General features: G+C 46.3%; 1 protein-coding gene across 10 annotated transcripts in view; it reads left to right on the top strand.

The window, feature by feature from the left end:
* Positions 1-12,682, top strand: part of Tsc1 (TSC complex subunit 1) — a 46,001-nt gene that overhangs the window by 23,110 nt on the left and 10,209 nt on the right. For all 10 annotated transcript variants that reach the window (XM_051166994.1, XM_051166996.1, XM_051166993.1 and 7 more), the window contains 8 exons: positions 624-778; positions 1,148-1,221; positions 7,034-7,209; positions 8,219-8,334; positions 8,643-8,754; positions 9,053-9,171; positions 11,945-12,005; positions 12,392-12,496. In XM_051166994.1, coding sequence (XP_051022951.1) covers positions 624-778; positions 1,148-1,221; positions 7,034-7,209; positions 8,219-8,334; positions 8,643-8,754; positions 9,053-9,171; positions 11,945-12,005; positions 12,392-12,496 — 918 coding nt within the window. The remainder of the gene's footprint in view (positions 1-623; positions 779-1,147; positions 1,222-7,033; positions 7,210-8,218; positions 8,335-8,642; positions 8,755-9,052; positions 9,172-11,944; positions 12,006-12,391; positions 12,497-12,682) is intronic.

Genomic DNA, 12,682 nt, shown 5'->3' with positions numbered 1-12,682 from the left:
CCGGTCTGCCAGCCTGCTCAGATCTTGTTGGGAGAAAGGAACAGTTACTCCTAGAGAATTAGATTTTCCATAGGATCTTGGTAAGACCAGAATAATGGAATTATCCAAGCAATTTAAGCTAATTCCTGCATCTGTAGTGTTTCCTTTTTAAGTTATAAATCTGCACAGCTAAGATCATATCTTGGTTTTAAAAGTCTCTTACATGTTCGTCCTATAAACCCTCACATGTTCATTATGTACCAAATGCTATGTGTGGCACTGGGGCACAGGGAGAGCCCCCTTTTCAAGACCCATGCTGAAACTGACAAGAAATGTCACTGCAGACTGTAGGGTGAGTGTCTGTGATATGGAGGCAGCTCTGTGTGTGAAGAGTGTTTGGAGTCTTTCTTGTAAGGGTGGCTGGAGAGAAGGAGGAAGGCAGAGGTGTGTACATGCCCTTTTAGGTCATATGAAGCAGATTGGAGTGTCCCTGAAGGCCCCACTGGCGGGTGTTAAACGGGAGCACATAGTATGTCCAGATCTACGTCTGTCTTACCTTCCTGGAGCTCAGTAAGAGAGTGTCAGGGAAGAAGCATGCTGGCAGCCTCAGGACTGAGCCCATGCTCTCTGATTTCCTTCCTTAGGCCACGTGACAGAAGTCTACCTTGTCCATCTCCACGCCAGTGTTTATGCCCTCTTTCACCGCCTCTATGGAATGTACCCTTGCAACTTCGTCTCCTTCTTGCGCTCTCACTATAGTATGAAGGAAAATGTGGAAACATTTGAAGAAGTGGTCAAGGTGAGTGAAACAAACTACAAAACAAAAGCCTGCCCATTCGTTTGATCCTTAGACCTTCTTTTATGCAGGTACTTTTATAGCTTTTGTATTGTATGGCAGACAGGGAGCTTTTGAGAAGAAATCCTTGACACCTCCACTTCAAACCTAGGCAGCCACTAATCGTCTTTCTGGCCCCCTAGTCAGAAGCTGCTATTTTGTGAACTTGATATACATGGGCTCATGCATGTGTGCTCTCTTGTGATTGGCCTCTCACCCTGTTTCACAGTTCATCTGTGTTGTAGCATATTCAGCACGTCACTCCTTTTCTTGTCAAGTAGGGTTTGACACACAACTTCACACCTATAACTTTGTCAACCCAAACTCTTCTAGCCAATGATGGAGCATGTGCGAATTCACCCGGAATTAGTGACTGGATCCAAGGACCATGAACTGGACCCTCGAAGGTACAGAAACTGAATTTGCGACAAGTTTTGAGTCTCTTAAGAGACTGGCAATGTGATCTATGGATACCTGTGGGAATGCAGATGTTCCACTTGCAGAATGGGTTGAACTTTGTGTTTAAAGCCTACTCCTCACAGAGAGCTACTGACTCCGTGAACAGAGCAGAGATGGTGCCATCCATTGCCTGTCTCTGTAAGCCCAGAAAGCTTGCTTTTTGGTAATTTGAGTGGGTTGGGAGGTTAATTGGGTAGCTGAAAGCTAGGCGATTACAGAAAGGCCAAATTTGGAATAATGAGCCACCTTGGGTCTCTTTCTCCATGATCACTGCCAGGTGCCTGACTGTTGTCCCCATCCACACCCCCAACGGGCCCTGCAGGCATTCTCAGGTGTGTCCTGAGGACCTACTGAACCTGCTAGTTGTAAGAAGGACAGCACCTTCTGCTTGTCAGGCAAACTTACAATTCCCAATGAAGGGATGGAAGCTTTCGGGAGACAAGTGAGCCAGGGCTATCAATCTGCCTTATGCCTGGTAACCCTTACAGAGTCCTGCCTCTACCAGTGTACTTCCTGCGGTGCAGCCCCAATAAGCTTAAAGCAAGGTGGAACAACACACAAACACGCAGCTAGCCCAGCTTCAAAACCAGAACATTCCAGTGTGTTGGTTCTGTCTGAGAAGCTCTTCCTCCTGCTCCCTGGCCACCTCAGAGGCAGCCGCTGCCTTGCCTTTCTGCTCACTGTTCTTTCTGTGGTTTGCCATATATGTGGCTTGTTTTGAGAGCTGATTGCTTTAGATGCTTGCAGAGGATGAGGGCAGGAGTGCTGTCAGCTTTGATGGTCTGCCTTTACCTTCAAGGGAGTCATTGCACAAGGTCACATGTGAGGCCTGGGAAGCCCTCTGTGGAGTAAAACAAATGCTGATCTAGGGAGTGAGAGTGTCCTCAGTATGTAGTGAAGATAAGTTTTCTTAGGTCACTTAATGTTGTCCCTTGGCTAAAAGGATAGTGGGGACAGTAGGAGCTTTGGAGATGTTCATTGCTTGGCTTCTTTTCTTGGTCAGCATCTCCTGTTTCCTGTATTTTGTGTCTTCTTTCTTGGTATATGTGTGTGTTGACAAGTAGACACATGCATGTGTGCGTGTGTGAAAGCTGGAAGCAGTTGCTTTCCTCAATCACTTCTCCATCTTATTTTTTGAGGCATGGTCTTTCACTGAATCTGGAATTCACCATAGCAAAGCACCCCACTGTGTTTTGCTGCTTTTTAAAAAAATTTTATTTGTTTATTTGTATCTGTAGTAGATGTGGGTTCTGGGGACTGTATTAGCACTTTCTGACTGGGCCATCTCCCAGCTCCTCGCTCTGGTTGTGCTAGCATTTAGGAAGGATGCAGTTGGCTTGGCTGGGTGTGAATGCTGATAGTCAGTCTTCTCCAGTGATTGGAGACAGAACCCATGGCTGTTTGCTGACGGTTTTGATGGTCTTTATGGGGGCTGGCAGAATACATCTCTGTTAGCATGATATTTTGAACTTTCCTGTGACATACCTTGGTGTAGAACTATTTGTCATTGGTCAACATATAACAAGCTTTTAAGTCTTAGAGAGAGTTTTTTCTTTACTGTTTCAAGCATGGTGCTTCCCCGCCTCACCCCCTCCCCCATACCTGTCCTTCCTACACTCCCAGTGGTGACAGGGAAGCCTATTTTTCCTTTCTGTCCTGTAGTCCACTTCCTGCAGGCTTCCTTGCCAGTGATGTTCAGCCCTCCCACTTTAGTTATTCCCACGCTGTGCTTTCTGCCTGAGTGCTTGTTTTAGTGTGCAGAGGGCTTTTCTTAGTCACCTATCTTCGTCTCAGAGATACAGTGACTTTTTTATTTTCCCTGTATAGTATGTTTCTTCTAAGCCCTCCTCCTTTCATTCACTTGTTTTGATTTGTTCTTTTTAAGTCTTTGAGGCTTTTTGCAAAGCTTTGGTGATTCTCCTGTGCTTGAGTGGGAGGACAGGAAAGCTGGGGGTGAGGTTGGGTGTTTTGATCTAGAGCATTTCTGTGTGGATTTGAGCATCTGGGAGAGACACCAGCACTGGGATTGTGTTTTTTTTTTTTTTTTTTTTTTTTAGCTGTTCAGGTTTTTAGAAAATTCTTCTGATCTGACGAGGACCTGGCTGCTTCTGCAGAAGAGGTAGGCAAGGAGGGCTTGGTGGCTTGTGCATTTAGATTGTGTACTTTCTCATAACATTCTTGCCTTGGAGCCATGCCCCCAACTCTTCTGTTGAAGCTTTGTTCTGGCCTGGCTTCACTTTCCTGGAGAAAATCCCCTTGCCAGGGACTAGCCAGTTCCCAGTGAGGAATAGAGCCACTTTCTAGAACATAGAGTTAGAAGGGACCTCAGATGCTCTGTGTCTCTCCAACAGTTCCTGTCCCCGCTGCTGTCTCTAGCTTCTTGCCTCTCATCTCCAGTTCCAGAAGATCTGCATGCTGTGATCTCTTGGACTCCTGAGGGTTATGTTGTATATGGCAGCTGCCTGGTGGTCTGGAGCTCTGGGTAGGGCTTTGCTTCTCATGTTGGACATGCCTGTTCCCACGTGTCTGCTGCTCTCCAGGTCATCTTCTCCTCCCTGCACTTTGTATTTGAAAACAGGCCTTAGTATAGATGGTGGAACTTCAGGAGATTGTAGTGAGGTGAAAATGTTCAGTCAGCCATGTTAGCTCGGGGCTTTTCCTGTCAGCAGCACATAGCACCTCAGCACCTGAGGTTGGAAGAAAGCTCAGTCTGCTGTGAGAGAGACAGCAATGGTGAGGAAAGGGGGCTAGGAAGGGACATTGACAGCAAAGCCACAGAGCAGGCGATTGTGCATGGTTGTATAGGGCAGAGCGACACAGTAAAAGGCATTCTGACATACTAGAGAGCTCTTGAAATTAAGATGAACTCTCAAATAAGTATTTCAGCTAAGGAACTGGAGGTACAGCTGAAACTGGCTCAGTTGAACAAAGAACAGAGGCAGATGACTGAGAACAGCTTTAGGATGGTGGGTGGAGCCCAGTAGCCAATAAAAAACACTTTTAAAAGGAAAAGAGGACACTTTTCTTTTGTTTTTTTGTTTTGTTTTGTTTTGTTTTGTTTTTCGAGACAGGGTTTCTCTGTGTAGCCATGCCTGTCCTGGACTCGCTTTGTAGACCAGGCTGGCCTTGAACTCACAGCGATCCGCTGCCCCTGCCTCCCGAGTGCTGGGATTAAAGGCGTGCGCCGCCACGGCCCAGCCGAGAAGAGGACACTTTGATAGAAGAACGGTTAAAAGAAATTTCCTAAAGCTGAAGCTTCTAGATTGAAGGTGCTTGTGTAGTGTTCAGCTCAGTCAGGGCAAAGGATGCTGCCAAGCCTCAGCTTTGTGAGATTTCAAAACACTAGAAGAACATGCTGAAGGTGTGGAAAGGGGAGCCCCCCAGGCACCCCCATACACATGCCTACAGCAGCCAGAACCCCAGCTGGAAGCACTTGCCACTTAGGGAAGCGGCCTTGTGCTCTAATGGTGCCCCGCACGGCCTCTCTTGTTATTTAGCATTACACTTTGAACACGTGAGAAGGAACAGGCATTCCATAAGTGCCTGCGACTCCACAGGGCCTTAGTGCTGCTGCCCTCTTCCCTGAGAACATGGACAGAGGACAAGAATCCTGTCAGAATGACCATGAACTTAGAGCCACAGACAGTAAAGCTGTGTCCTACAAGCAAGTTTATGCTTGGGCAGTGTGCACAGTCTGCTTGTTTGGGGGCATTTGTAGAACATTTGGCAGACCCAGAAGAGATAAAAAAGAGCCCAAGAGAATGAATATTGCCTGTCTCTCCAAGTTTTTGTGCTTCTGGAGATTAAGCACAGACCTTGCAGATGTTGGGCAAGCATCTATGACAGAGCTACAGACAAGCTGCTAGTTTGTGTAATTGGGACTGGGGGACATGTGTATGTGGGGTCAGAGGGCAACTTTTCAGGGGTCAGTTCTCTTACTTTGTTTTGAGGCACGGTCTCTGTTTTTGTCACTGCAGTATGCTGGCCCTGGAGCTTCTGGCTGGTGCTCCTGTCTCTGTCTCCCATCTTGTTATAAGACTACTGGGATTACAATTCAATGTCACCACATCTAGCTTTTTATGTGGGTACCAGGAACCAAACCCAGGTCTGCCAGGCTTACTTGTGGGGCAAATCCTTCTACCTGCTGAGGTATTTTCCAGCCCACATCTAGTTCTTTGAATTACAATACTTAATACTAACAGTCTATTCCTGGGCACTTACAAGAACAGTTTTATGGTTTTTTTTCCCCCACTTAAGTAATGAGATGGCTCGTTGGGTTTTTTTTCAGTCTTGTTTGTTTGGGTATTGCTTTTCCGAGACAGGGTTTTTCTGTGTAGCCCTGGCTTTCCTGGACTTACTCTATAGACCAGGCTGGCCTTGATTTGCCTGCCTCTGCCTCCCTGAGGGCTGGGGTTACAGGTGCGCACCACCACATCCACTGGGTAATTGGTTTTTCAGGTGCCTTCTGCTAAGCCTGATGACCTATTCAGACCCTAGGACTTACATGGTGGAAGGAAAGAACTTACTCCCAGAGTTGTCCTCTGACTGCCACATGCCTTGCTGTGACAGTCCCCTGCCCCCAAATAAATAAAATGAAAAAAAATAGTTGGGTATGTCTTAGTACTTGGGACTGCCACAAATTCAAGGAGAGCCTGGGCAACAGAGTGAGTTTCAGGGGAGCCAGCACCATAGAGAGAGATCCTGTCTCAAAAAAACAAAACAAACCCTAAAAAACTCAAACAAAAAGATGGTGAGTATTTGAAGGCATGATTTATTTTTTAATATTTTATTTTTTTTAAAGACAGCATTTCTCTTACAGTCCTGGCTGTCCTGGACTCACTTTGTAGACCTGGCTGGCCTTGAACTCACAGAGATCTGCCTGCCTCTGCCTCCCAAGTGCTGGGATTACAGGCGTGTACCACTACGCCTGGCTGAAGGCATGATTTTTAAACCGACTTTAATGAGGTGTGTGGTCTACATAAAATGAGATTTGTTAAGTTGTGACCACAATAAAGGTTTCCCTGGCCCTGGCAGCCACCTGTCTGTTGAAAGCCTGCTGCTCACAGTGTTGTGCAGACCACTCAGCTGGAGGACAGCTCCCTGTGACTGGCCTTATTTCTGACAAAGCCATGTTGTGGCTTAGCACTGACTCCTATATTTCTGTAGGATTAATTGGAGGTAGGCCAGAGGCTCACCCTCTTAAATGAGACACACACACACACACACACACACACACACACACACACACACTCTCCTTCCTTCTTTCTCTCTCTCTCTCTTTCTCTCTCTCTCTCTCAAAGAAATTCTTTAATGGTACTTTACATATCCGTTAGTCCTAATTGGTCTCATAGTATTCCTAGCCCGGGATATGTTAGAAGAATCCTTGGCTTTGCTTGGAGACTATAGCTCAGTCCAGCTCATTGGTGCTTTCCAGCCCCTCCCATTCTCTGATTACCTTTGTTTCAGAGCAGATATCCCCAAGAACTGGCTGTGTAGTTAAGAGGCTATTCTTTGTCTTTGTTGGTGATGTTTTTTTTTTTTTTTTCTTTCAAACTAGTTTCTGTTAACTTGATGAAGCCATTTTAACTAGGGGAAGTAGCTTCTTAGATGGCTGGCTGGTTGTTAGACTTGTGCTGTCTTGTGCTGCATTCTTTGTTAGCGGCAGTCCAGTGGCCAGCACTGAGTCAGCCTCCTGATGGTCTAACTGATGTGCCTAGGTGAATTCGTGCATGCCTGTCTTGACTGTGTTGCCCTTTCTAGGTGGAAGACGTTAGAGACTCATGATGTTGTAATAGAGTGTGCCAAAATCTCTCTGGACCCCACAGAAGCCTCATATGAAGATGGCTATTCTGTGTCTCACCAGCTCTCTGCCTGCTTCCCTCACCGCTCGGCTGATGTCACCGCCAGCCCTTATGTGGACACACAGAATAGCTATGGTAAAATGCAACTGTGGGCCTCTCTGTTCACACCTTAATCTCTGGAAAGCATTGCTTTTATTGTTGCTAGCTTTCGGTGCCCTTCCTAGAGTAAGGCTTGTGGCTGCTGTAGGCACATGTATGGGGTGCCCTGGGGAGGCTCCTCCTTCCATACCCTCAGCATAACTAGACAGTGAGTGAGGAGAGAGTAGGGACTTTCCCTGAAATATTTTAGAGTTTGCCTCTGTTTTGTTTGAATTATTTTCTATCCCCTAAGCTTAGCTATTCTCGGTATCTGTCTCTTTTTTTGTTTTTGTTTCTGTTTTTTCGAGACAGGGTTTCTCTGTGTAGCCCTGGCTGTCCTGGACTCCCTTTGTAGACCAGGCCGGCCTCTAACTCAGAGAGACCCGCCTGCCACTGCCTCCTGAATGCTGGGATTACAGGGACACACCTATGATCTGATAACAGAGCAGATCGCCAGACTAGTCCTTAGCATATAACACAGTAAGGGTCCAAGTGCTTCCAGCTGGTCCCTGTGTCATAAGTGACTTAACCTTCTTAGTGCTTCCAGTGGGGCCCACAGGAAGACTGACAGTCTGAGAGTCTGGAATCACAGCAGAGCTTGGCTTTAGCTAGGATGGAGGCTGCACATCAGACTGTTAGACACGATGTGCCCTTTCAGTTATCCTAATGCATAGAGTCACACCTGCCTGAACTTTAACTTCCACAGGGCACTTAAAGAATCTTTAAAGGCTGGATGTGGTGGCGCACGCCTTTAATCTGAACTCTCAGAAGGCAGAGGCAGTGGATCTCTGAGTTCAAGGGCAGTCAGGGCTATACAGTGAAACCCTGCCTCAGAGACAAAATGAACAAAACACCCCACAAGAACCTTTAAATGTTAGTTTGTTCCCAGAGATGCCTAAGCCCCAAGAGAGAGTTGAGTGTATCAGATGGTCTAGAAGATTGTGGCTGTTTGTCAGAGTGACCTGGCGCCCCATACTCACCCCTGCCTCCTTCCCTTTCATTTCAGGGGCCACTACTTCCACCCCTTCCTCAACCTCTCGGCTGATATTGTTCAGTCCACCTGGGCAGCTACCTCAGAGTGTGAGTTCCTCGTCAACACGGCTGTTACCTGAGCCGCTGCAAGTATGGTGCCACTCAGTGTGCCTCCCCCCACCCCACCCCCGGGAAGTTGGGCCATTGGTCAGGACTTAGAATGTAATGGGGAAATTGCACAGGGCGAGTTTCAGGAGGGTCCTTGATAGGAGCAGAGAAAGCCACTGGTGCCACGTATCACCTTGGAGTCCAGACAGTTGAAATGCAACTTGTCTTGGTAAAGATTTAACAACAAGCTACTTGTAGTTGAAAAGGCTGCATCTAAACTGAACATTGCTGGAGACCTCAGCAGGCTCAGTGCTCACTTGCTGATGCTGATGTTCTCTGTTGACTTCTAGGCTACTCTCTGGAGCCCATCTATGGTCTGTGGTATGACCACTCCTCCTACGTCTCCTGGAAATGTCCCACCTGAGCTGTCACACCCCTACAGTAAAGCCTTTGGTACCACTGGTATGTGGGTCTTAGTTGGTCTTGATTGGTTGGTTTGGGCCTATTTGTGAAGGGGAACTCATAGTGATTCTAGGAGCCATTTGACAGTGATAAACTTGTTTTTGAAATTTAATAAAAGTTTCTGGGCTTTTCAGAATGAGTAAAGTAAAGAGACAGACAGCCAGACACCAAGACTAATCTGGATTCTGAGACTTTCACTGGACCACTGTATTTGTAGTGACAGCAGTGTTAAGGAAATGACAGCTTTTCTGATGTTTGGCCCAGCCTTGCTATGTGTTGTCCTTGTCTCTCTGAGCAGGTGGAAAAGGAACTCCTTCAGGAACCCCAGCAACCTCTCCTCCTCCAGCCCTGCCCTGTCCACCAGATGACTGTGTGCATGGTCCAGCCTCCCAGGCCTCAGCGACACCTTCCCGGAAGGTGAGTGTCGGGCCAGAGGTGCCAGTGAACACACATCTCACCTTGTGAAGCCTAATTATGCCAGGTACAACCCTGACCCAAACGGGATGGACTTGAACCGTAGTAACTGAAAATAGATGTCACCAGTTCTCAAGCTATGGCGGGCCAACCCCAGGACCCTCAGTGGGTTAGATCACCTTTACCTCTGTGTGTCCTTCTCACGGCATTGACAGTACAGACAGCAATAAGGTCCTGACTCCTTAGCACGGATCAAGTTAGAGACCAGACTCTGAAGGTGTTGTGTCCTCCCTAACAGGTTCTTTAGCTTAGAAACAGGAAAGGCAGAGGAGGGGAAAAGCATGATTCTACATGAAGAAGCAGGAATGATGCATTTTCTAATGAATCTGGACCTTGAAATATGCGCATACCCATAGGTATGTAGCTGGGTACTGTGGCACGCGTTTAATCCGGGCTCCGGAGGCTGAGGCAAGGAGGATCATGAATTCAAGGCCAGTATAGATGCAGTGAGATCCTGTCTCAAAAGAGCAAACAAATGAGCAAAATAAGAAACTTACTCAGAGCGTGTTTCACTGCACACTGCAGGGTGAAGAGAGTCCTGCCTCACAGCTGTTGGAATTGGAGCTGCACTAGCTGTGTCGTCCCCCCCCCCCCCCCTCGTGGGATGTGATTTATCTGAACAAGAAGTGACTGACAGATGGTCTATTCAGGCCTAAAAATTTAGCAGGAAATTCCCCCCTGCCCCTGCCCCGAGACATGGTTTCTCTGTTTCTCTGTGTAGCCTTGGCTGCCCTGGACTCACTTTGTAGACCAGGCTGACCTCGAACTGACAGAGATCTGCCTGCCTCTGCCTCTCAAGTGCTGAGATTAAAGGTGTGCACCACCACACCCTGCAGGAAATTTCTTGGGTTTTTTTTTTTCTTTTTTTTTCAATTTTATGTGCATTGGTGTTTTGTTCTCATGTATGTCTATGGGTGTCAGATTTTGGAGTTACAGACAGTTGTGAGCTGCCATGTGGGTGCCGGGACTTGAACCAGGGTTCGCTGGAAGAGCAGTCAGTGCTCTTAACCTCTGAACTGTCTTTCTAGCCCCAGGAAATTTTTTTTTAGATGACTTTTTTTTTTCCAGATTCAATACAGACTAATGAATTCCATTTTAACATTTTCATACTTGCGTGTACTTTGTTCATATTTCTTTTCCCCTACCTCTCATAGTTTCTTAAACAGTGAACCAAGTCTGTCACTTCAAGGTAAACAACTGATGACGATACCTGTAGCCAATAGTAAAATCCAACTTGCAAGGAAAATAGGTCATTAAAAAGCTTGTGCCTGTTTGAGGCCAGCCTGGTCTACAGAGTGAGTTCCAGGACAGCCAAGGATACACAGAAAAACTCTGTTTTGAAGAAAACCAAAAACCAAAAGAAAACAACAAAAAAGCTGTGCCTAGAGCCTGGCATGGTGATGTAAGCCTTTACTGGTAGCACTTGGGAGGCAGAGCAGGTAGATCTCTGTGGGTTTGAGACTAGCAGAGTCTGTAGCAGGGTCTGGGTCATCTTGTGCTATATAGTGAGACTCTGTCTACAAAAAACAAAGCATGGCTAGGCATGGTGGCAAACGCTTTTAATCCCAGCACTTGGGAGGCAGAAGCCAGCAGTTCTTTGAGTTCAAAGACAGCCTGGTCTATAGAGTGAGCTCTAGGACAGCCAGGGGTACATACAGAGAGAAACCCTGCCTCCAAAAACAAAAACAAAACAAAACAATAAACTCTCCAAAACAACAAAAAAAATGGTGTGCTTGCCATCAGTGCTAATGGTGTAAGCATTGAGTATCTAGCTCAAATTCTAGTACCCATGTAAAAATCCAGGTGCTGCTGAGCAGGCCTGTATTCCTAAGCCCTGCTGTTGGAGGCAGGAGGATCACTAGGGCTTGCTGGCTACTGTCCAAGCCCCCGGTTAAGTAAGAGACCCTGCCTCAAGAGGGTGTAGTGAAGAGTGGTAGTGCACACCCTCTGGCCTCTATGAGCTAATGCGCATGTGCACACAAAGTAAATGTGCAGAATGAAGAGTTTGTGTTTTCAGGTTCCATACTATAACTGTGTTTAGAGACAGTAAGATGTACTATACATTTTATTGTTAGATATTTCTAAGGACCCTGATTTTCTTAGTTTCAGCCAAAGTAACACACAGAAACACATTGAGAGTAGAATGTAGGCAAATTCAACTGGTTTTCATTAAAGGTTATTAAAAGAAATTGCAAAAATGTAGCAGTTCCAAGTAATTATTGTTTTAGAAAGCATGTTTTATTTTTTACTAAAGTATGCTATATACATTAATATGACATAGATGTGTTATCTTTAAATTAATAAATTTCCATTTTAATTTCAAATTAAACATTTTTGGTAGATTTAATGATACAAGTGGAAGATATATAGATATAGATATATAGATATTTGTGTTTATTTTATGTGTATGACTGTTTGGGTTCCTGGTGCCCACAGGAGCCAGAAGAAAGCATCAGATAATTATATCTGACTCAGGGGTTGGACTTAGAGATGGAGTTATAGAGCTCTCATGTGGGTCCTGGGAACCAATCCTGGGTCCTCTGGAAGAGCAGCCAGTGCTTGTGACCACTGAGCCATCTCCAGCTTTAACTCTTTACATTTTTAAAGATTCTATAGAGATCTTGAAGTCCAGCAGTTCACTGTACTAACCTTTAAGCTCCATTTCTATGCTGCACAAAACATGCCCAGCATTTTCACTGTGTGATTCCATTTCCAGGAAGAAAGAACAGAGTCCTCAAGGCCTTACCTTCAGAGACAGCATTATCTGAGTGACCGAGGTAAGAATGGTGCTGCCTGTGTCTGCGCGTGGGACTCTGTGGTTTAGAAGCTAAGCTAGGTGGAGTAAGGGTGCGCTCAAGTCGCTCATGCCAACTCCTAGAGATACAAAAACACCAGTATTAGAAAGCTGCCAACTGCCGTCTGAAGTGCATCTACTTTGAGCAGGTCAAACTAGGTGATTTTATCTATTATTGCACACATTATGGCCTGAGAATTGTGCTTTGGAACCATTTGAACCATTTGAATGATGCATAAGTTCTCCGTCCTCTGGGGTGGTCCCAACTTTCTCTGTGTGGAAGAACGGTTGTAGATGTGTGCACGGTGGCATGGCTTTGTGCCTGCAGCGTTAGCCAGTTTGACCTGAGTCGTCTCCTTTTCTCTGCAGAGGATCCACCTGGCAGCAAAGACTCGGTTACTCTGAGGAATCTCCCGGATTTCCTAGGTGACCTGGCTTCTGAGGAAGACAGTACTGAGAAGGATAAGGAAGAAGGTAACTTGTGTGGGTTGCTACAAGGTGATGAAGGGATCCCTCTTCGCTCTCAGAGCTGGGCTCTAGAGTCATAGCTCAGGCTTGCTTGGCTTCCTGTGTTGGGGTGAAAGGGGTGTTTGTTCCAGCGTGTACAGGGAGAGGATGGGCAGCTTTAACTCCCCTGTAATGCACAAGCCCATTTGTCTG

Source organism: Acomys russatus, chromosome 24 (assembly GCF_903995435.1).
Source record: "Acomys russatus chromosome 24, mAcoRus1.1, whole genome shotgun sequence".
NCBI classification, from domain to species: Eukaryota; Metazoa; Chordata; class Mammalia; order Rodentia; family Muridae; genus Acomys; species Acomys russatus.
Note: the sequence above shows the minus strand (reverse complement) of the source record. Positions and strands in the feature narration are given on the sequence as shown.